This window comes from Ceratotherium simum, chromosome 8, assembly GCF_057802395.1.
Source record: "Ceratotherium simum simum isolate JZ-2026a chromosome 8, ASM5780239v1, whole genome shotgun sequence".
Classification (NCBI taxonomy): Eukaryota; Metazoa; Chordata; class Mammalia; order Perissodactyla; family Rhinocerotidae; genus Ceratotherium; species Ceratotherium simum.
The window spans coordinates 39365836-39390569 of NC_141907.1; the positions used below are offsets into that span (position 1 = coordinate 39365836).

At 39.0% G+C, this 24734-nt stretch overlaps 2 protein-coding genes across 3 annotated transcripts in view; one reads left to right on the plus strand and one right to left on the minus strand.

Annotated features, from left to right (window-relative positions):
- ATP10D (ATPase phospholipid transporting 10D (putative)) overlaps positions 1-10684 on the plus strand; it is a 108739-nt gene extending 98055 nt beyond the window's left edge. The window contains exons 21-23 of one of the 2 annotated variants that reach the window (XM_014787106.2): positions 1004-1108; positions 4988-5175; positions 8669-10683. In XM_014787106.2, the coding sequence (XP_014642592.2) occupies positions 1004-1108; positions 4988-5175; positions 8669-8999 (624 nt within the window). In that variant the 3' untranslated portion in view covers positions 9000-10683. Of the gene's footprint in view, positions 1-1003; positions 1109-4987; positions 5176-8668 lie in introns of both variants that reach the window. The other variant, XM_087434266.1, reaches the window with a different exon arrangement.
- Positions 10685-13055: 2371 nt separating this feature from the next.
- The window catches only part of CORIN (corin, serine peptidase), a 220990-nt gene continuing 209311 nt past the window's right edge, over positions 13056-24734 (minus strand). The window contains exons 20-22 of the mRNA XM_004419037.3: positions 19664-19935; positions 17403-17536; positions 13056-13407 (exon numbers count right to left, since the gene is read on the minus strand). Coding sequence (XP_004419094.2) covers positions 13225-13407; positions 17403-17536; positions 19664-19935 — 589 coding nt within the window. The 3' untranslated portion in view covers positions 13056-13224. The remainder of the gene's footprint in view (positions 13408-17402; positions 17537-19663; positions 19936-24734) is intronic.

Genomic DNA, 24734 nt, shown 5'->3' on the forward strand with positions numbered 1-24734 from the left:
AAAAAAAAAAAAAGGACATGTGACTGGGCAAAGATTATCTAAAAATTAATTTAAAAATTTAGGCCAACACCAAGCACAAACAAGCATAATATAGTTGCCCATCCGCACACAACCCTCCCTGGAAGAAAACACTAGTTTTATCTCAGATAATATTAATAAAAGTATAGTATTAAAATTAAAAAAGATAGGACCAGCTCTGTGACCTACTGGTTAAGTTTGGTGCACTCCACTTTGGCGGCCCAGCTTCAGTTCCCAGGTGCAGACCTACACTACTTGTCAGTGGCCATGCTGTGGCAGTAACCCACATACAAAAAAGAGGGAGATTGGCACAGATGTTAGCTCAGGGTGAATCTTCCTCAAGCAAAAAGAGGAGGATTGGCAACAGATGTTAGCTCAGGGCAAGTCTTCCTCAGCAAAAAAAAAAAATGAAAGAGATGAAAATCTCCAAGTTAAGAATTTTTCTTCTTTATTCAGATAAAATGCCTTGAATTAGCCCAGCTATGATATTATGGATAGACTGCATTTCAAGAGGAATATACATAAGACTATCTGAAGTGTATTCAGAAGAGAATGGCTAGAATCGTGAAAGATCAGAAAATTGTGTCATTTGAGGAACTTGAAGACATATACATAGGATAGGAGGGCATATTTACTTAGAGATATAAACTCGGGATAGCGTTAAAGCTTCTTCAAAGGTTTGCAGCTCCATTAACAGGAACATATTTGATATTTCTCTATGACTTAATGAGCCGGAAGTATGAGTAAAAGGTTCCAGGAAGATAAATTATGATTCAGAATAAAGAGGAATTTCAACTGATAAGTTCCAAGATTAGATGCCTGTCTGGAAGAAAGTCAGTCTCTCTCTTCTGAAAACGTTCAAGTTTATCCTAAATGACCAGTTATTATGACCATTGTAGAAGGAACTCAATCCTCATTTGAGCCGTAGAATAAAGTGAGTGTGCTCAACTCTCTAAAATCACCTACCGTTATCCTCTCTTTGTAGACCTACAAGGGCTCAGACATTGACATCTTTACATTTGGAAACCCCCTGAACACGGCTGCTCTGTTCATCATTCTCCTCCATCTGATAATTGAAAGCAAGAGTCTGGTGAGTGGTTTTCCTGCCTCTGAAGTAGCCTGAAACTTTGCTTGGGGAAATGTCTTCTATTAGCAGTAACCCTGCTAAGCCCTTCATGCCTAGAAGACAAGTGGTAATGAGAAACGTAATGACACCATGTAAGAAGGGTGATTCATGGCTACTGATCATTGAATGCCATTATTTTGAGGTTGATTTGCAGCCAGGGAAAGTGGAAAACACCTGCCTGGTCACCTTGGTGGTATCCATGGTGGATGGTTCATGGAGGTGTGAGTCAGGCTGGAGAAACAATTACCTGTCTATGGCCAGCATTCTTCAAGACCAAGCTGATGCCTTTTAACTAAAATAAAAAGAGATGTTATGCCATAATCTTAGTACACTGACTTTAGTAAGTGATGATTTTATGCCTTTCTTAGAATACAAAAAAATATCTTTTTCTCTCTCCAGAATATCTACCTTTCACTTAAATCCATGTGTTTTTTTAACTTAGTTGCTGACTTGATAAAGTTTTCTTTTCATCTAAATGATTGCAATGTATCTCTCTACATCAAAGCTAATGTGTAGGGTTCATATGAGAGCTTTATTGTCATCCTCCCTTCTTCGCAGACACAGAGCATCCCACCCATATCTGGAGAATAAACCACCTCTGTGATTATTTAATGCTGCTCACTCATTTCCATTGTCATTGTCTCTGGTGTGGTCGAAGCCACTATCCTCTCTTCCTGGACTATTGCTACAGCCTCTTGAGTCTTCCCACCTCTCCTCTTGGCTCCTCCAACCTTTCTCCATATAACAACCAGATTCATCCTTTTGAAACACAAATCATATCTGTTTGCTCTCCCTTGGGTGAAACCCTTCAGTGGTTTCCCATTGTACTTGGAATAATATCTAAAAGCCCTAAGACGACCTAAATGCCTCATGGGACGATGCCTCTACTTCTCTCTCCAACCTCATTCCACTTCTTCATGGGTGGGAACCACACTGTCCCTCTTTCAGTTTCTCACATACATTGAGCTCATTACCACTGCAGGGCCCTAGCATTTACCACATCTGTGGATGAGACTATTCCTATTCCCTGTTGGATCCCTGCACTTCACCAAGCTCAAATGTTATTTTAGGTCTCCACAAAAATGCTGCTTCCCCTAAGAGCTGCTCCCTAACCATCCATTTTCTCATACCATATTCTTGTTTTTATTCATAGCTCTAGTAATAATTTTATAATGTTCATTTAATTTTGTGATTCTCTGATTCATGTTTATCTTTCTCATTAGGCTATAACCTCTTTGAGGGCAAGGTTCATGTATACTTTGTTTCCCACTGTATACCAGTATCTAGGACAAGACTAGCACACAGTATGTGCTCAAAAAATATTTGAATGGATAAATGAATGATTAAATGACTAATCAGTGTTTGGGGTATATTTACCATCCTGAAAGTGAATGCCTTTCAAACAGGAAATAGCTGAATGAGATTATAGTTTACAATATATTATATGAGGTTATATTATAAAATTATTTATAATAATTTCTAAAGTAGGGCTGAATATTTTGACATCACTCACTTTGCTTATAACCTGCTATAACCAATCTTTATAAGCCTAAGGTATAGTAAAAAGTTAATATCTGCAAATACCAGATGGGTAAAGTAAAGGGAATTCTAGAACTAAAATATTTGGAGTTGTTTTAATATCTATTTAATTTCATTTTAAGCAGTTGTGGAGGTACTTTTGGTTACTAAGGCTAGTACTAGGTACTTTTAGTTACTGCCTAAGGAAGTGTCATGAGTTCTGACATTTGTTAGTGTTCTAAAGGACCTAATGCATAAAGTGTGCCAGGCTGAGTTCACTGGTTATAAGCAACAGCAATCTGTTCTGGCTAACCTGAGCAAATAGAAAAATCATTAAAAACATATTAAAGAACCATAGTAAAACAAAACAAAACAAAGACATCTCGAGGAAGCAGAGTGTGGCCCCAGAGATTCAGGGAACAGATACTAACGGACAGGCCTGTCAGGATGGTGCTCTGCTTTCAGTTGGCTCCCATCATTTTCTTTTCTTGCCTCATTGTGCTCCAAGCTTAGTCCCTGGTGACAGAATTCTGTTTTCTAAGCTCGTCATAGGTTTTGGCTAGAGGAGGAATATTTTGCCAAGACTGTGCATAATGCTGAGTGTCCTCATGGAGAAAAAGGGGAGTGAGAGCTAAGTGCCAGGAAAAACAGTGACTGGATAAAGGACGCATCATTAAAGAACTGTTTCTCCTGCTAGAGCTCACAGCCTCTGAAGGTCCCTTGGCGATAAGAGTCAGCCATTCTGAGAATGTGAATCAGTTTCCCTTCACGCTCTTGCTCACCATCTCATTGCCACCTCCCACCTCCCTGTTGTTTTTTGCCCAGTGTCCAGTTGACTTGAACTTCCTTGTATCAATTCACTTAAATGTGTCAACTCCATCAAGTCGCTATCTCGCTTGCCAAAAGCACATCTTAAGAGAAAAAACTTGGGGCAATAGGGCTCAATGGAAAGGAAGGACATTGGAGAAAGAAAGAAAAAAATCAAGAAATCATTGTTTTAGAGGCATGATGATCTTAAGGATTTAACTAACATTTTCTGAGTAGTTTGTACGTTTTACAAAAAATGAGCAGTCTTTGTGACTTTTGTGAAGATACCTATCATGGGGAAATACTTCGCAAGTTTAAGAGGAAAAAGGAGAAAATTGGATCTTGTTTGAAAAGTATAGCTCTAGAAAGTAAAAAAGACTAATAAAGGCAGCACTTCCCCACAAAGCATAACAGGTTCCACCATGGTATATACACTGTGACTTTAGGTGGCACCGTACGCTGCACTAAAGAACACTGGATGCTACACAACGTGAAGGTGATTCTCTTTTCATACTCAGGATTATGTCAAAGAGGAGGTCTGTCTGGGGATGTTTTATCACAATAACTCGTGCTGATTTCTCTTTGTAACAAAGACAGATTAGATCCCAGACTCAGCACTACTATGATGGGTAATGCTGAAGTTACATTTAAGGTAGTAATCTGTTTTTTTTTTCCCCAAAATAAAGTTAATTAAATTGTGAGTCAGTTTAAAGAAAAATATTAAGAAAAATAATATTGCAAGCTATTATGGATGTGAAGGTGACTAGGTTATGGTGTGTTGCACAGAGATTTATTTCTTGCTCATATAAAGTTAGCTAAGGTTCCAGACAGCTTTAGAGAGTTGTCCTCTGAGGGGTGGCTCAGCAACCCAGGCTGTGTTTTGTAGCTGTGCCATCTGGAATTGTCCCCAAGGGGAACTTCTTGGTCAGCATGGAAGGAAAGGACACAGCATGGAAAATTGAACACCAGGTCTTCCATGCTGCTAACCTGCAAGTTCTGCATATCCCTTCCATTTACATTTCATTGGTTAAAGCAATGTGGCCATGCTTAATTTCAAGAGGATACTAAAGTGAAATCCTCTGTATTAGGGGAAGAGAATGAGAATATTGGTGAGCAACAGCAATGTCCACCACCTATGTGGATGGATAAAGTTTCAGGATCACTGGGTTAAGGTATTGCCTTAATGAAGAAACAGACCAATGAGTGACTATATGAAAAAAAATTAAGGAGGGAATCCAAACACCTCATGGTACATGGACCACACAAAATAAACTAGTCATCAGAATTACCTTTTGGCATTTGACTTAGTTTTACAGAATTTAAACAGTGATATGAGCTAGTCACAAAAGATGCTCTTGTCTGATCTCATCAGTATTTTGTGTTTTGTTCACTAAGGTTTGTTATACCATTCATCCACTGCTTAGACATGTTGTCTCTTCAACAGAGTGCTTTTGCCAGGCTGGAAAACCCTATCAGAGAGAAAGAGTGTTCATATTCCCTGCTCTTCTTGTCTTGCAGACCTGGATCCACGTGCTGGTCATCATTGGTAGCATCTTGTCTTATTTCTTCTTTGCCTTGGCTTTTGGAGCCATGTGTGTAACTTGCAATCCACCATCCAACCCCTACTGGATTATGCAGGAGCACATACTGGATCCAGTATTCTACTTAGTTTGTGTCCTCACAACCTATGTTGCTCTTCTGCCCAGGTATGGTATTTGTTTTATCATCAAGAGAGTAAGTGAAATCATAGGCTTAGAATTCTTCAAGCAGCCACTAAGAATGGATGGCAGACCACGCTGTTTAGTAGTGGAGAAGTCAGTTTGTGTCCTCATTAAAAAATTGGTCTGTGTCCTCATTAAAAACTTGGTCTTAATTTGCTTGGCTTAAGCAAACTGAAGACTTATTTCTCTCTCATGGAAAATTCTAATCTGGTTGACAGTCCACAAGGATAGGGCAGCTTTGCCTCACAAAGTTATCCAAGGACCTAGATCTTTCCCTCCCTCTTTTTGTTCTGCCATCTCCCAAGGGCGTTGCCCTCATCTGCATGATTGAAGATGACTCATCATCAGCATATCCACAGCATATCCTTCTCACAGGAGGGAGAAACAGAAAATGGAGGGCAAGCAGCTTTCCTCTTTTTTTTTTTTTTTTTGATAATGGCATGACCCAGAAGTTGCACACATCATAGCTCATATCCCATTAACCAGAACCTAGGTATGTAGACTCTGAGTGGCTAAAATCTGGGGATTTCTAAAAGGAAGAAGGAGAGAATGGGTACTGAGAGACAAGTAGCGGTCTCCACTACAATCTGTAAATGCTGAAAACTTGACAACTTCCTTCCCTTATCTGACTTAAATTATCCTTCCCATTTTAGTTTAACTTGATTTCTAATATTGTATGGGATGGAAATGGCTAAGTATGCATGGATTTTTAATCTGTAGATTCTCTGAACTCTGTTAGAGCGCTTCCTCTTTATAGTTTTATAAGATCTGTCTGTTTTGCTGAAAACATTATAGCAAATAGTTGTTCTACCTTTTTAAACATGATATGAGAGTCAAAATGGTAATTTCATATTATTCTCTAACAGAGTTAACAAACTGTGGCTCACAGTCCAAATCTAGCCTGCTTGTTTTTGTAAAGTTTTATTGGAACATAGCCATACTCATTCATTTATGTATTGTCTATGGCTGCTTTTGCACTACAGCAGCAGAGTTGAATAGTTCCAACAGAGACTGCCTAGTTTGCAAAGCCTGAAATATTACTATCTGGCCTGTTAAAAAGAAGTTTGCCAACCCCGATCTGAAATACCATAATAAGGCACAGTGGGGACAAACCCTTTGTTGGTGATGGACATCCCTTCTAGAAATGCATAAGAAAAACTCAGCTCACCCAAGTCATTCTGTGGTGGTTATAGTTGCATACTTAACAATATCACTGTTAAACCGAGATGCTTCTGTAGTGCTCACTGTTGATTACCAGTTTTCAGATTAAATACAGACAAGATGAACTTGTGAAACAGTTACTTTAAGGTTGTAGCCTTAAAAAATTTCTTCAAGAGTGGAAGCAACCTAAGTGTCCCTCGACAGATGATTGGATTAAGAAAATGTAGTATATATATACAATGGAATACTACTCAGCCATAAAAAAAGACAAAATCGTCCCATTTTCAACATCATGGATGGGCCTGGAGCGTATTATGTTAAGTGAAATAAGCCAGAAAGAGAAAGACAAACACTGTATGATCTCACTCATATGTGGAATATAAACCAACACATGGACAGAGAAAACTGGACTGTAGTTACCAGGGGCAGTGGGGGTGGGGGGTGGGGGGTGGGCACAAGGGGTGAAAGGAGTCATATATATGGTGATGGACAAACAAAAATGTACAACCCAAAATTTCACAATGTTAGAAACCATTAAAACATAAAAAAAAAAAAAAATTCCTTCAAGAGCATTAACAGTACAATTGTATCTAATATTGTTTTGGTGGGCTGAAAAATGACCCCCTAGAAGATATCCATGTCCTGATCCCTGAAACCTGTGAATGTTACTTTATGTGGTAAAGAAGGACTTTGCAGATGTGATTAAATTAAGGATCTTGAGTTGGGGAGATTATCCTGGATTATCTGGGTGGACCTTAAATGCAATCACAATTATCCTTATAAGAGGGAGGGAGAGGGAGATTTGACACAGACAGAAGAGGAGAAAGCAATTTGACCATGGCAGCAGAGATTCTGTGGCCACGAGCCAAGGAATGCTGGCAGCTACTGGAAGCTGGAAGAGGCAAGGAATGGATTCTCCCCCTTGGAGAGGCATGGCCTCTCCAACACCTTGGTCTTGGCTGAGTGAAACTGATAGAACTGTGACAGAATAAATTTTTGTTGTTCTAAGCCACCAAGTTTGTGGTAATTTGTTACAGCAGCCATAGAAACAAATATACTTTGATACCAGGAAGGTGGGTCCTGCTGTAACAAATACCTAAAAATGTGGAAGTGGCTTTGAAATTGGATAATAGACAGAAGCTGGAAGGATTTTGAGGCAAATAATAGAAAAATACTAGGCTTCCTTAAACAGATGTAGGTAAAAATATGGACATTAAAGTTCCTGCTGGTGAAGATTCAGAAGAAAGTGAGAAGCAAGGGTAGAAAAAGCCATATCATTTTAGAAAATACATATATCATTATAAACAGAATATTGTTAGAGATAAGAATGTTAAAGGCATTGCTGGTGAGGACTCGGAAGGAAATTAGGAACATGTTATTGGAAATTTGAGGAAAGAGGATCTTGTCAATATAGTGGCAGAAGACTTAGCTGAATTGTGTTCAGCTGTTAGGTGGAAAGCAGAATTTGTACACGATGAACTTGGATATTTAGCTGAGAAGATTTCCAAGCAAAGTGTTGAAGATCTGGTCTTCTTGCTGCTTATAATAAAATGTGAGAGAAAAAGAGACTGAAAGAACTATTAAGCCCAAAGGAACTAGATTTAGGAAATTCTCTGCCTATCTAGATTTCAAAAGTTGCAAAAATTAGGAGATTGACTGTTGGGTGTATGCTCTAGAGAGAAGGCCAAAAGTGAGGCTGGACAACATTTTGCTAGTGCTGAAGAGATTAGATGTGTGATTCGTGGGCCCCTCAACTCTCTCAGCAGCTACCAGGAAAGGAGATGGGATTATACAGGAAAGATCTGTGGAGGACCCTCTTATCTAATCTCGTAAATCCCCGTGACATACACTGGAGACCCACAAGGTGTTTGAGAATCTTATAGCAGCATAAACACTGCCAGCTTGGATTGAAAGGGACAAGTTTGTGATAATTTGTTACAGAAGCCATAGGAAACTAATAGCTAGCATTTTTTTGAACACTTACTGTGTACCAACACTCTGCCTGCTTTCTATGTATTATCTCATTTAACCCTACATTAAGCCTATGAGGTAGCACTATTGGTATCTCTACTTTTACAGATTTTATTTAATTTTTATTTATTTAACAAGCACTTACAGAGCACTCACTATTTTCTAAGCGCTTTATAGATATTTATTTAATATTGTTATCTCCATTTTGTAGTTCACTTATTCTCTCTCTTTACCTCAAGGAGGCAAGTGGCCACCAGACCCTTTTACTTTTTCTAATCGGTGAGTATTGTTTGTGTCCCATGATGCATTTGAGGTCAATGTAATTCTGATGCTTTTTGTAACCTAGGTTTATATACCGAGTGCTTCAGGGATCCCTGTTTCCATCTCCAATTCTGAGGGCTAAGCACTTCGACAGACTAACTCCAGAGGAAAGGATTGAAGCTCTCAAGAAGTGGAGAGGGACTGGAAAGATGGGTCAAGTGACATTTAAGTATGTTGACCACTCAGCTACCAAGTCAGAGAGAAGACCCACGTCTGGCTCTTCTGATGTCTTTGCAATGATGTCAGCAACTTCTTGTGCTGTTGAGCAAGAAAACTTATCTGTACATGAAACTGCTTTAGACTCAGACTACTCTGACATGAAGCCCTCAGGGATAGCTGGACCTGCAAAGGGTTAAAAAAGTAGGATATCCTCCTTGGAGTTACAAGTATTTCTTCAAGTTTGGAAGAGGGACTTTGAAGAGGCATCTCTACCAAGCAAGAATGACTGGGATATTTCCTTAAGGGACTTTTGAACATTTTACTTGGCTTGGAAAAGCCGATGTGATGACCTTTATTGTATGTTTGTAGATACATTTGCAAAAGAAGACAGAGTTTGACCTGGACAGAGTTTGGGGAAGTGAAATATTTAATTCAGAATCAAATGCTTTTATGAAACTTTTTGGATTTTGTAAAAGCATTTTAATTGTCTTAGAAATACGAACATTTTCAAGGGGATTCGAGATGTATTTATTTTACTGGGAGATCTCAAATTCCAGGGAAATGCTTTAAATGAGCAGACTTCAATCTGAATGTTTTTTTAACTAAGAAAAAAAAGTAGTTTTTAGACTGATTAGTTAGAACTCAGGAGAATTCCACAAGAAAAAATGTTATAAATGGTTAATTTCCAGAGAAAAAATTCCTAAGAGCCTTTTAAACAACAGTGTACCTAAAATAGGGTAATAATTGTACTATTTAAAATATAGTGATTATTAGTAGATTTTTATTTCCTATGGGAAGATGCTTTTGGTCTTCTAACTGAAGATGTTAGGCATAACTCTCTGCTCATTTCAGTGTTCTCCTGAGGTGGAGCCTCCATTGCGATGGGGCAGGAGGGTGCCAGGGTTCCATAGGAACATGTTCCTCTCTCAGCTTCTAGTCAACAGGAGACCTTTTATGAGGGCTGCCTCTGTGCAGATGTTGTCATTTGGGAAACAGAGGCCACTGGTGAGGCAGACAGAATCAGCTGAGCCTATAGCCCATTTGGCAATTTCCTGTATTCTAAAACTGACAATGAAAAATGAGACAATCAATTTCAAAACAATCTTCAAGAGACCATCTGAGGGTTCACAGTCTTTACAATACTCTACAACTTTTCTGGAGTTGTAACCTCTAAAAATGAGATATTATAAATTGAGACTAATACAGGTGGTTCTCAGGAGGTTCTTAAAAAAATTTGTTTTTTAATACATTTTAGGACAGGAATGTCTATAGCAGTTTAACTGCTGTTGCAAATCATGTATGCTGGCTTTAGTTGGAACAAAGAAACTACTTTATACCAAGTAAGGAAGTAAGACCAGGTGTTATTATAAGATCATGTATTCTTGTTGGGTTCTTTTTTAAAATTCTATATCTGTTCATCTGAAAATTGTCACCCACCAATCACCCAGAATTTCCTTCATGAAATCTCCATGCTAGTGTTTCATGTGTATATCAAGATCTTCTTAATGACTATTAAACGATTCTTCTCAGGGCGTATTCTTCTACCTGCTGCCTACTGTCCTGGTCTGACACTTTTTGTAGCCTTCTGATATTATTGCAAATAGTCTTTTATATAGACATTTCTAGAACTTTCAAAAATCCCACATGGCTAATGGAGGTTGCTTTCTGTTTTCTTATGATTTTTTTAAATAAACTGTTTAATAAATAACGTGTACCAAAAATTGTCATCACTCCAGTAGATACTCACCGAATCCAACAGTAATTGGTACCAGAACTTAGAAGGAGAATCCCAAAGCCCACCTTTTACCAGAATATTGTTTTGGCCTTTTCTTATATGGAAAAATCAGTGATGTCTTATCATCTGTTATCCTCATAGCAGCTGGCATTCATTCCCTGAGATCATCATTTTCTGATAAATAAAAATTTAGAGATATATTCACTTGTAAATAAAAGATTAGAATCTAAGGATAAAAAGAATGAGCCAAAAAGACTAAAAAAAGAGGTCAACTTCCAAGATGTGAAGTATCTGTACATGTGAGCACAGGAAAGTCTTGAGGGTTCATGTATGGATCCACAATCGCTTATCCACAATTTCCAAAATTGCAAGAGCTCTGAAACTGAAAATTTTTTCATAAATTAGGCACAAATTCAATGTCCTAAACAGATGTAAGTCTACTTATTTAGTGTAACTGTGCATATATTTTGCTACAAAAATATTAATGTATTTTATTACTGAGTGCTAAATTGTATTTTGTTTTTATAATTTTGAAAAATTTGAGATTCTGAAACACATCTGGCCCTCAGGCAAAAGAGATTTGGAATCTGTATTGAGCCTTTAAGGGTCTCATTTACAAGTGAATAACTCTTTTACACAGTTACCCAAGCTGATGTGATCTATTGCATTTTGATATTCAGCATATTTCACTGAATTTTGGGGGACCGAGCATTATATCATTACTCCAAGTAGCCAAGAAAAATTGATTAATAATATACATTTTGGGATATAATTTTACCCCAAAAGATTTATGAAAAAATTGGATCAGGTTCCCAAAATGTACTCTAGACATTAAAGATCCATGCATTCTTACCAGGGCTAAAGTTTTCCTTGGACATTCAATAGGTGATTTGAGACTATTAGCATCTTCTCATTTCAGAATAATCATAGAGCCATCTGTCCTCTAAAATAAAAGAGCCTGTTCCTGTGAGAGTGAGATATAAGACAGGTAATTTTGATTGGTGGGAAGTCTGGTGCCAACTGTTATAGTAGGAGACACAGTTTTCTGGGACTTGCTATCCATGTTGCATATCCATAAAAAAAAAAGATTATACCATTTTATTTGTATTGAGGGTTATTTAAAATAAGTGCAATATGTACATTTTACTGAATATAAGTTGAGCAAGGCTAAAAGTTGTTACAGTAAGTATGTACCCACAACTATGACAAAACTGACATACGTTCTTAAACATTCATACAATGGTGACCATAATTCACTTGCTGGATTTCACATTCTCAGTAGGTTTATACAAACTACAGAACAGGAGATGAATAACATGGAAAGTGTCAAGACAACTTTTTGAATTTCAAATATGTGTACGCATAGAAAAGAGTACAAAAATACATGTATAAAATTGCAGGTAGTCTCTTTGTGGAATGCTGAGGCAGTCTAGGTTGCTGGTAGAGGTTAATAGAGAATCCTATTTGTTCAAAAGGCATTTGGATGTTGCAAAATGGATGCCTGACTAAGGTACTTGTGAAGATTTGTGTTTTGAAGCTTTTTAGTGGGGAAAAATACTTTAACCACTAATTACTTCAGAAATTGATGTGCGTAAAGTGGCCTAGTGCTTAAAAGCATCTTTAAAGTTTTGTTTTAATTATCGATGAGAAGAAATGGCAACATCAGATATTAAATATCTTCCACAGAAAACTACAAAATGTTTTACTCCATGCAAAATTTTACTGTGCTTTGAGACATATTTCTGTGACTTTATTGGTATAGACAAACACAGGAAAACTGGAAAATATTGAATTGGGAATCAGGTGTAATTTAATGTTCTTTTTAAAAAATTGCATCTCTCCAGTCTAAAGCAAGTTCTCCTTTGGCGAAGTTTAATCTCAACTTCATTGTCACATTGGCAGAACAAAATATTTCCCGTAAATGTTTCCCTGCTTGTTGAAATCTCAGTCAACTGATATACACTTAACAAACCCCAGCTAAGTGCTTTGGAGACTTTTCTATAAAATTACATCCTTGATTGAAATTCAGAATGGGCAGTCCTATAATGTCAAGTGCTAATGTTGATGTCTAAAGAGCTTTGCATTCGATATGTCTTGCTATTTCCGGCACCTAAATGGAGGCTACTTGTCTTTTACCTCTGACTGTCTTTCATAAGTTCTCGGAATTATGCAAACTTTAGAAGAGTCATAGTAAATAATTTAAGCATGTAAATTATCTTGGCTTTTAATAAATCAAAAGCAAGTCTCCAATGTTAATATTGAAATTTGCCACTATGCTATTGTGCTTGAGAAACAAAAGCTGGCAAAGATTAGTCAGCCTGGATCTCAATGTCCTTCTTGTGATTGGATAAAGGGAATTTTCTATAACCTGTTACCCTAATGCCTGCATTATTCTCTCTCCAGAATTGATAATTTCGTGCTACAGTCAAGGTTAGGCCTAACGAAAGAAAAAATCTGCTTTGCTTTGTTTTTAAAAAGACTTTCATTGAATTTGAAAGAAGAGAAAAATAAAGTTGAAAAAAAAGCTGAATAAAATTAGACCAAACAAACATGAAAATTTGCAGTGCACTTTGAGCATCCCTGTCCATGAAAAGTGCTTCTGTGCAGCTCTCTGCAGGAGCTCTCCACAGTCAAGAAGGCCATTTTCTTTGAGTGTCGCTGGCAAAAGTCTCTGATCATCTTTGGAATTAGTTTAGGAGAAAAGTGTGGATGTATATTTGTCTTTCAATCCATTCGGCGAAATATGACACATTGCTATAAACTCCAGGCCCCAGGACTTTGGAAAAGCAGACAGAGCCCCATGAAGTTAAACCAAATAATGTCCACTGTCCTCCAGGCCGCTCACAAACAAGAGGCCCACCGCTGTCACCCTGTAATGAATAACAGTGGACGTTAGTCACTGGTATTTCAGAGCCCTAATGTCCATGTTATCCCGAAGGTACAATAAAGCCAAACCCAGCTTAACCAATTTCTTGAAAAATTTCAACAAAGCTTTCACTGTCAACCTGTGGAAAGAGCATGTTTCTCACTATGTAAATGGAACTTTCAAATGAACATTTTAAACTCTGATCTTTAAAAGGATAGAGGTAGCTTAGGAGAGAACTATATTCTTTCCATGAAATCAGAAGACATTTCCAACCATTTCCTGCACTTATCAAAATATGTCATAAAATTTTAAAAAAATTAGTGTATCAGAACTAATTCTCTTATAACTAATCTCATTCTTTAACTTTGATGCATTTTATAAATGTAGAAAGTACCCAAAATGGAACATTCAAAGATTTGTTTTTCCCTCAAGACAGTACTAGAAAAGATTCTAAAATAACTCTCTACTTTCAAGATTCTTGCTATGTGAATGACGCTTTAAGTAAAACACACTCAGGGGACACTTGCTGCCATTTCTTAATAGTTATTAGGACTTTTTCAATTAGCATACTTGAATGGAAAATGCCACATAAGAATTATTTACAGTGAGGTATTTCATTTATTTATAACCTATATTTTATTTCATATACATAGAGATTTTCATTCTTGATATTTAAGTTTAGGTGTCGCAATTGTTTTACTCAGTTCTTTCACCCACATAGAGTAAGACATTAGGCTCTACAGACATTAATATTTGCTGTCTAAAAAGATTAGGTTAGAGAGGTGTATTCTGCACTGCCTCAAAAAAGAAAGATTGATACCCTAAAAAATAAGGAAGTAAGTATGTGAACTCATGGTGTAAATTTACAAATACTATCTGTCCTGCAAGAATTTAAAACCTGGAAGTATATGGTCTTCCTACTTGGTAATGTTGGAGAATAACAGTAATCATGTTTATTGATGCTCTTCTAAATGCTTTCCCTGTATTAGCTCCTTTAATTCTCATGAAATCCCTATAAGCTGATAATATTTTATTATTACTATTATTCTATCCATTTTGGAGATAATGAAACTGAAGCACAGGTTTATAACTTGTTCATTAGCAGAGCTAGAATTTAAACCCAGGCAGTCTGGCAACATGGTTCCACCTATATAACTACTAGGCTACCTTGCTTCTTAAAAATGTGAGTGAATACTATTGCTATTAAAGCAAAATTGAATTTTGGATTGTGCTGTACGCTTTTGTGGAAGTGGTGATCTTTACATTCATAACTTACCAATGCCATAAGCCTAAATAATAAGCATAGAGCTTGCAAGCGGCAGAATAAACTGTTCTGCCTGAAAGCCTAATTGAATTTTTTCAGGCAAAATTTACTGAAAACATTTTTATTCGACATATTCCACAAAATTTTTTTCATCACCTCTTACATAAAAGAAATACTAGGATACTGCGTTATTTAGGTTGAACTAGTTATTATGCCAGAGAGTGATTAAAATGGGACATTTTACAGGTCAATTCTAGACTTCCAGATCAGAAATTTAGCCAAATCATTACTCAGCATCTACTTTTCACAAGATTCTGTGCTGGCATCTACACAGAGGAAGACGGCACTATATTCTGTCCCTGAGGAGCCAAAAGTCTGCTGGGGTAACAAGAACGCCTTTACATGAAAGAAAATTCTAACGGCTCTAGATGACGGAGTCTTCAAAGGAATGAGCAATAACTCCCAGCTGAAGGGGGGAAAACCTGCCTTCCTAAGATGTGGGTTTGCACTAGGCTTAGTGATGGCAGGTGGACATTTGTTAGGTAGAAAACAAGGTGAAGAAGCAGCAATTCAAAATGAAGGAGAATCCAGCTAAAGGCACAATTTGCTGGTCTTTTTCATCCTCTTTTCCTCTGTGTAATATTGGGCTTTTGGCCAAAGCTTGTGTTTGGCTTCAGTATTGATCCCCAGGATTTCTGATCTTAGCAGAGGGACCCCTAGCTTCCAATGTGTCCTGTTGATGCAATTAAGGAAGATAAGGGAGGTTCTGGTGAATAATCTTGCTCTAGACCTAATAAAAAGTAGCTTTTGTTTGCTTGTTTGGAGTTTTGTTTTCTACCTGGGTTGTGTTAGAGAACATCTGATATGCATTTAAGGTACCCACAGTGCTGAATTCCCACTACTATAGAAGATGGCGTGACTCGGTTTCTATTAGACATCATGATATGAACATGCTTGCACCTGTGCCTGGGCCTTCAACTCTTTCAAAGAATCACCTCTCTTCCCCTCCTTTAGCGATTGCCAAGAGATGAAGAGGCAGTAGTTCTGGGTAGACCTCCAAATCATATTGGGGACAGGGAGAAATGTATTCACATTAATCATTGCTACTAGGGTAGCGTAGCAGCCAAGCACTTGGGCCCTGAAGCCAGACTGCCTGTGTTCGTATTCTGACTACCAGCTTCACGCTGGGTGATATGGGGCAAATTATTTAACCTCTCTGGTCCTTGTTTTCTTGATCTGTAAAATAGGAAAAACAATGATAACTGTCACAAGTGGTGATTGTAAGGATTAAATGAATTACTAGAAAGCATTTGAAAGAGATCCTGGACCACAATAATTATCAACAGATAGATGTTAAGCTTCATATAGTTACTAGTCACTGAGCATATGTGCTAGGCATCACACACAGATATGTGAAAGATATGGGCTTTCATGTACATTAACTCAGTTAATCCTCAAAAAATCCTGCAAACTAGACAGAATCAGCCCCACTTTACTCATGAGAAAACTTTCTAGAGAGGTTAGATAACCTCTCCAGGTCACATTGTAATTACTGGCAGCGATGGAGCCAACCCAGATCTTTCAGGCTGCAATGCTGTGTCCCAAACCCTACACCATGCTGCCTCCCCAAATACTTTATTTTTGGTTTTTTTGGCCTAGGAAATCAAACCTGGGGCTCTTTCATGGAAGGCAGGGATTCCTCTACCACTGCCCACTTCAGCTGGATGAGTAGGGGGCAGGAGGCAGAAGGGAAAGTCGTGTTAGTGAAACTCCCAAGGAGCCATCTGCTCCCGTCTTTCCCATGACAACTGTCTAAGGAATCACCCCTGGGCCACGTCCAGTCCCCTGATTTGCCCATTCTGAAATGGACCATCAAAAATGTCATTTTATGACGTTAGGTTAGTGCTAATAGCATTGTCACATCTCCTCTTCAATTCTAAAACGTAGGGGGCAATTTGATCTCCTCCAAAGCAGTGAAATAACAAAGGTGCCGTCAGCAGTGCAGCATAATACCTGCTGTCCCCACTCTGTTATAAGCTGCTTTGAGCTCTTGCACCGTTTTATCCTTCCCTGGGAGCCAGTCCAGTATGATAGTCAATGAGTGTTTATAAAGTAAAAATACAAATGCTTCCCTGCATTGCTAAGCTAGCAGGCTCTACAGAATTTAGTGACCAAGAAGCCTGAGTGTCTAAAGGTCACGTTCAGTGACAGCTCAGGGCATGCTGGCCATCAAGTGCAGGCCCAGGCCATGCCAGTGTGATCAACTCCTGAGACAGAGGTGGTTCTGTCACATACCCTGGATGTTGGGGTGTTTGTGTGCTTTAATGCATCACCCTGATGGCTAACAATGTCCTTTGGTGTCCCTCTGCTCCTTGGGGTAGCCCAGTTGGAGCCACTGTTACCACCAGCTCCTCTTAGAGCCTTCTTTGTCCTAGCTGCTAAAGTGGTCCAGAGATGGACTGGAACCATTGCTTTCCCTACGTTGCTGACGCAGGGTGCTGTTCCCATGCAGTAGACGGAAAGCAGAAGGCAACCTGAGTGAAGGGCATGGAGGAAGTGAGCGGGATCGCTGGGATCCTGGATGAAGGAAAGCATACTGAACAATTAAACATTTGGTAACAAACAATTTTCAAAAAATGTTCCCAAAGGGCCACACGCGAATAATAATAAGTTTATATGGACCCATTGAACTTATCGCTGAATGGAATCTCCTGGGTAACCAGAAAGCAACCTACCATGCACGAGTCGACTGTGCCAGACTCATAGCCTGCACATATCATCCGGGTGGTGATGGTCTTCATGTCAAAGTAGGACCGACACTGCTCCAGAGGAATAATGCGGACTTCTCCCTCCTGCAGCTTAAAAGGCACTGGATTTTTTAGAAAGAAGAAGGAATAAAAGAATACATGGGGGTAAAAATGACTCAAAAAGGAGGCTAGCCATATATGAAATGATTACATTTTCACACCAAGAGAACCATATTCTTTACTAAAAATGTCATTTCAAAGATAAGGTTCATTTGGAATCAGAATTTTCCAGTTAGAACTATTGACAGCAATCATCTAGTCAAACCCCTTTATTTTATTAATGAGAAAATTGAGGCACAGTCTCCTTAAGTAACTTAGGTAACTTGGCTCGTGCTTTCCCCTCTTGTGATATGCTGCCACAAAAACAACAGCCACTACAATAATGAAAAGGAAAATAATCAAACTAGAGCTCTGCCCCAGAGAGGAGGCTGCCAGCTCAGTGTCAGCTCGTGTCAGTCCCACTCTGCTCAGGTAGAGAAAACCTGTTCATTCTAACGGGAAGGATTGCCCTATCCTCGGGTTAAAGAATATGTCTCACCATGTGCTACAGCAGCCATTATTTGAGGTAAGAACCTTTAATCCTAGAGGATATGACAGAGAGATGCTGAAAAGGACAAAGCTATCCCTTAGCATCAGTAGAGAGAATATGTGAGTTCCATCTGCTTGCAAGTTCCCACAGAATAACAACAGATTTCTTGAAGCGTGAATCTTTTACTGTTTCGCCATTCTACAAAATTATACACACTGTTCTCCTTTTAGATAGTGATGGGGAAGCAGTGTATATGTACAGGGTACCTTACAAAAAGAAAGAATCATGTAAGGAAAAAATCAATGAGATGCAGACAATGAAAGTTTCCCAAGTCATCAAAAGAATAATAATAAGAACCATCGCTAACATTTATGGGGTACTAGTAGTAGGCCAGGCACCTGCACTCAGCATTCTCTGGGCCTATTGTCTTTAATCTTTACAATAATCTGTGAGTTAGACAGTTGCTATTATTTTTTCCATTTTACAGTAAGTTAGAAAATAGTGCAGACAGAGTCAATCAGATCTTTCTCACTGAATGCAGATGCTCGCTCTTCATGCTACCTACGTATGTGGTATGTGTGATATGTTACACAATTACTCTGATTTTAGTGTGGATATTGTGGAAACAATACAAATAGAGGCAATGTAAAGTATATTCTGCTCTTATATCTCAATATTATTTATAGCTTTCCAAAACCAAGATGTGCAGGAATGGTGACATCATATGTGTGACGCTGTCTTCAAAGTTTTTACATGTGAGCTTTTCAGAAGTCATAGACTTAAATTCTGTCTCTTGACTTTTTCTTTCTGTCCTCAGTTGATCACATAGAAAAGAAACTCAATTTAGCTCAAAGTGTATCTGAATAAATTTCAAGGAAAAAAATTGTCCTTCAAATTGGCAGTGGATAATATGACACCAATATACATCACCATGCCCAAGAGCGGTGGCACTACACTTGATATAGTAGGAGCGGCCAGCACTTACCGTTAAAGAAAATGTCTCATTGATTAAATTCTTATTCTAAACTTTCAATAGGTCAAGCAAAATGAGAGAGTCCATTAATGGGGCTTGGAGTAAGGGATAGAAATTTTTAAATTTCTGTAGGCTTTATGTGTTTAAATCATCTAGGGATCCAAATTATTTTAACAATTTAAATAGGCAAATAGCAAATCAGCTTTTTCTCTAGAAGGACTTAACAGTTGTGTTACAGATGTCGACAAGACCAAATCATAACAGAATTGGAAACGTGACCTTGCAGCTTGACTGCGGGAGTGGAACTGCCTCACCGCTAGATGGAGGCTGCGAGTGACTTTGCCTGTAGGTAGTGCAAATCACTGAAACAGTCCAGAGCAGTCATCAGAGAGGACTGACAGGTCTCATCTTGCATGGCAGCCACAAAACATTGGTATTGGCTCCTTGGAGAAAGATTCTGAGGTGTGGAGAAGGGTTTTTGAGGTTGCATCTGAGCTTGGCAGGTTTAAGTGCCATGAGGAAGTACTGACATCTACAGTTTGCATGGAAGGGAGAGTGTGACACGTATCCTAGCATTTACCACTTGTGGCTATACTCAAAATGGAAAATTATCACCAAAGGCTAGGAGGTAACACAGTGCTTTCAGTTACAGGCTGAAAGGCAAGAGCTCCTGAGGATCCTGCTTACTTTTGTTGCCCATGTGCCCCCAGCCTGTGATGTAGCAGTACGTATCAGGTTCTAGCAACTGCCCTGTGTTGGGTAAGCAGACCGGCCGGACGTAGCTCGTTTCATTGATGTCCTCACTCAGCTCCACTATGCTGATGTCATAGTCCACCACTGCTCGACTATAGCGAGGGTGCAGGATGATGGTCTTCACGAGGCGCGTCTGCATGAACGTCGACGGATGGTCTAGATTGTTGATGCCAAACACCACTTTCCAAACATCAGCATTCTCTCTTCTAAAATAACAATTCAAGAGCTACTGGCATCTTAAACTCAGATTTATCTTTTAAAATTTACATGTGATTTTTAAAATATTTTATTTATGTAAATAATGGCTCTTTCCAAGCCCACCTCCTGATGTGTTCAAATAAGAACCATTTACATAATGGCCCGAGCAATTCATAAATAGGTATTGTTGTGGAAAGCAAAGCTCATACCTCTTGAAAGGGGCTATTCTGGAAAATAAAACTGTTCAGTTGGAAAGGCAGGCACAGTAGTTACTTGCTTCATTGAGTGGGAAAAAAAGAAGAAGGAGAATAAAAAGCCAAGGCTAAGAGATTCCTCCAAGAAAGAGCAAGTGCCTCAAAGAAATGTCATGTTTTCAGGAAAGCCTTCTGAAAATTTCAAGCCAAGGGCTTAAAAAGCTCACCCACAGGGGCCGGCCCAGTCGCATAGCAGTTAAGTTCGCATGCTCCGCTTTGGCAGCCCCGGGTTGGCAGGTTCGGATTCTGGGCATGGACCTACGCACTGCTTATCAAGCCATGCTGTGGCGGCATCCCGTATAAGGTAGAGGAAGATGGGCACGGATGTTAGCCCAGGGCCAGTCTTCCTCAGCAAAAAGAGGAGGATTGGCAACTGATGTTAGCTCAGGGCTAATCTTCCTCAAAGAAAACATAAAAAGGTCACCCACAATTTCCAATGATCAGTCACAGACTTCATTGCTTTGAACACTTGTCAACAATATTGTAGTCAATTCCCACCTTAAAACACTTTCCTCCCTTGGCTTTCAGGACTCTCCATGCTCCAGCATTCCTCCAATCTCATGGGCCCCTCCCTCTCAGTCTTCTCTGTTGGGTCCTCCTCTGCTCTCAATGTCTATGTTGAAGGGGCCCAGGGCTCTACCTTCAACCTTCTCATTCCATACTCACCCCCACGATGATTTCCACTAGTCCAATGGTTTTAAATAACACCCACACCCTACTGACTCCCAAACATTTATCTCCAGCTCCATCCTCTCCCCTGAGCTGCAGGCTTGAATGCCCAATTATCTATTCAACACACTTGCTTGGACGTTTGATAATAGCTAAGATTTATTGAGTGCTTACCATGTACTGACCATGTTCTAAGCCTTCAGAATTCATTTTACAGTTATTTAATATGTATAACCACCAGTTACACAGTTGAATCTTCTCTTTCTCTTATACCCAACATTGAATGCATCAGCAAGTCTTCACCACTCCACTTTCAAATATACCCTGAATCCTGTTGTTTCTCCCTCCTGCACCACTACGATCCTAATCTAAGCTACTCTCATCTACTTGGACTAATCAATGGCCTCCCAAATGCTGGCCCTTCTTCTACTCTTAGCCCCTATAACCCATTTTCCTCAGCAGTAGAGTGATCTTTTTAAAAATAAAATTAGATCAAGTCTATATAATTATAATGCTTATAATTCTCCAAAGACTTGAATTATATTACAAATTGTAGACTTCTATTTATGGCCTCGGAGGCCTTACACGATCTGCTCCATTCCAACAGCAAGGACTTTCTTTCTATTTTTGGATATGCTGAGGACTTCCCCAACTCAGAGGCTCTTCCCTTGCTGTTCCCTCAGCTCTCACATGGTTTAGCCTTTATTCTACACCATCACTCTCTACTCTTGACTCTGCTCTAATTTTCCTTTCATAGCCTCACTGATAGCAATAACATTGACACACTTATTTGTCTATTCTCTACCTTGTCCCCAGAATGTAAGTTCTGTGAGGGCAGGCACTTGGCTGGTCTTGTTCACTGCTGTACTCACAGAGCCCAGTACCTGGCATGCAGTGGGTTCTCAACAAGTATTTGTTTATTGATGGTTCAATGAATGGCATTTCAAAACATTTATTAGTGACCAAATCCAACCACCTAAGCAAGGTCTATTCTTCATCAATCCCTCTACCTCCTCCTCCATTTGCAGCCCCTCCTCCTACAGAGTAGGCCAGGATCAAAGACGTGGGCATTTAGTGGACCACAGTGTTGGAGGGTGGAGCTTTCAGTGTGGACACTCCCTTATACTGTGGTGACATAAACCAGCCATGCCACCACTTGGGAGCTTGCCTAACTAAAATAAGTTGATTTGATCCAGCTGATCAAATCAACCCAGTTGTTTTTCAACCCAGGCTGAACACTAAATCATCTGGGGAGCTTTTAAATATTGATTTTTCTGGGCATCACCCCATACCAATTGAAAGTTTTTGGGCTGGGGCCTGGGAATCAGTATTTTTAAGAGTTCGTTAGGAAATCTCAGACAAAAACTCACCCACATTCCTTCTTTCCTTGGCATGCCTTTTTCACCGTCTTCTCATGCATGGCAAAGATTCAAAACGCTGAGATTTCAGTAGGGTTAGGAAGAAAGTGGCCAAGGCCAGCAGTCAACCTGTTTGTGGTATTGCTGAATTCTTGGACTAGACTCTATTAAAAGACTCCTCTACACAGCCCATGCCTTCTATCCTTTTTCCATTATAAAGAAAAATAATTTTAGAGCTATCAGAACAGGAATTGATGTCATTCTTTCAATATAGATGTAGATATAGATATAGATTTATAGCAATTCCTCCATGCCAAACATTGTGCTAGGGATTACAATAATAAGCAAGAAAGACATGATCCCTACCTGCACAAACTTTAGAATTGAGTGAAGACGGACAACTAAAGAAACAATTATGATAAAATGCAGGAAGTGCTATCTCATGAGCATTACAAGATAAAGTTACAGAAGAATTATTTTTCATTAAATAAATTCATCACTCAAAGAACATGTTGTTTCTTTCTTCCTTCCTTCCTCTCTTTCTTCCTACCTCCCTCTCTTGCTTTCTTTCCCTCCTTCCCTCTCTTTCTCTCCCTTCCTTCCTTCCTCCCTTCCTCTGCCTCTCTCTTTCTTTCTTTTCTCCCTCCTTTCCTTCCTGCCTTCTTTCTTTCCTTCCATCTCTCTCTCTTTTCCCTCCTTCCTCCCTCCTTCCCTCCCTCTCCCCTTCCTTCTTTCCTTCCTTTCCTCCTCCCCTTGTTCCTTCCATTTTTGAGTCTAGAGGAGTAAGTGCACAACCATTTGAGAAATTCAATATTCACTTGAGATTCTATTATTTAAGATATCTGAAATCAAGCAATAATTTATTTCAAATTTCTGCCTCTTTAATAGCTTCTTGCCCTTGAATCAAAGCTACTAAATTTTGGCTATAAGAACTACTCATCCATTTGCTTAAATCACAAGCAGTATTTCAAACAGTTGAACACTGCAAATTATTTGCAACAAGGTGAAATAACATAAAAATTCCAGACTCAGTTACTATATTAGGGGTTAACCTAATTCTAACAGTAAAAAATGTGTCAATAAAACCGTTAAATGTTATCAACTTGTATCCAGTAGTCTCTTGCTTCATAAACTACTGTCCTTATGCCATTAATATTCACCAAAAACAACAACAAAAAAGAGTACACAGGAAATTCTTATACTTTTTGTATTCAGTGAGGTTATTGTTATTTTTTCTTTTTATTATGAGTATGATGGGAAAAATAAAGTCTCCTTTAATATTCTTTTTTTTTCCAAGTCTGGCAAAAATCAGAAAAAAAAAACCTGTTGTTTGAAAGGGGTACTTGAAGTGAGGGAGCTTTGTATAAATGGGATATTGGTATATTAAGCATGTGCTGGAAAGAAAGAGTCAGGAATAATGGCAGAGACATGCCTGTCTGGGTGGAAGCAAAAAGAAAAAAAGAGAACTTAGGGCTATATGAATGCCACGAGTCTAGTTTTGGTTCAAAACTACCCAGTGGAGGGGCCAGCCCAGTGGCGCAAGCGGTTAAATGCGCGTGCTCTGCTTCAGCGGCCTGGGGTTCACAGGTTCGGATCCCGGGCGCGCACCTGATGTGCTGCTTGTCAGGCCATGCTGAGGCTGCGTCCCATATAAAGTGGAGGAAGATGGGCACGGATGTGAGCCCAGGGCCAGTCTTCCTCAGCAAAAAAAGAGGAGGATCGGCATCGGATGTTAGCTCAGGGCTGATCTTCCTCACAAAAAAAAAAAAATACCCAGTGGAGAAATACATAGGAACAAGCTATGTTTATGTGGCCATTTAGTGAAAAGAGTTAAATTGGGCTACAAAGAAAGAAAGCCTAAAGTATAGCCGCTGAAAATCTTCGGCATAAAGGAGACTTTTTCTCACCGAGCTGTCGGACCCCAGAGCAGCAGCAAGGAGACTGGTACATCCTTAAAAAAGTTTGTGTAAAGATCCCTCATGCTCTGAGAGTGAGGAAGCCAAGGTGAAGGTGGGTGAAAATCCACCCATCACAATGAAAATAGCTAAGGAAGATGTTAAGAGACCTTTTCCTCCTTTCACTCTTGCTCTAGATGATGTTTCATTACCTGAAATTCACATTTAGGGTCCAATTTGCTTCATGCCTATACTACTGTTTTAATAATGAATATGCATTATGGATAACATTAAGATACTGTGATTTCAACTCACAATTCCTCAATTATCAGCTCTAGAGAGAAAACCCAGCTACTTGTATATCTCAGATGAATTATGGCCTGCAGGGGAATTTATACAGAATTGCAGGCACAACGTCTCTGGACACAATAACCAGTCACTTTGGCTTGCAACTTGCCATACTCAACTCTCAAACACGAAAATGCCACATTTCACTTAATTCAGTTAGCCAAGTTTAGAGATCTTCTATCTTCATCTTTTGTTAAGAGCACAAAGTTTTCCCTTCTTTCACTCTTTCTGATTTTTCTTTAATAAATTTAATGTTAAATATATTAAATATCTCTTTTTTAAG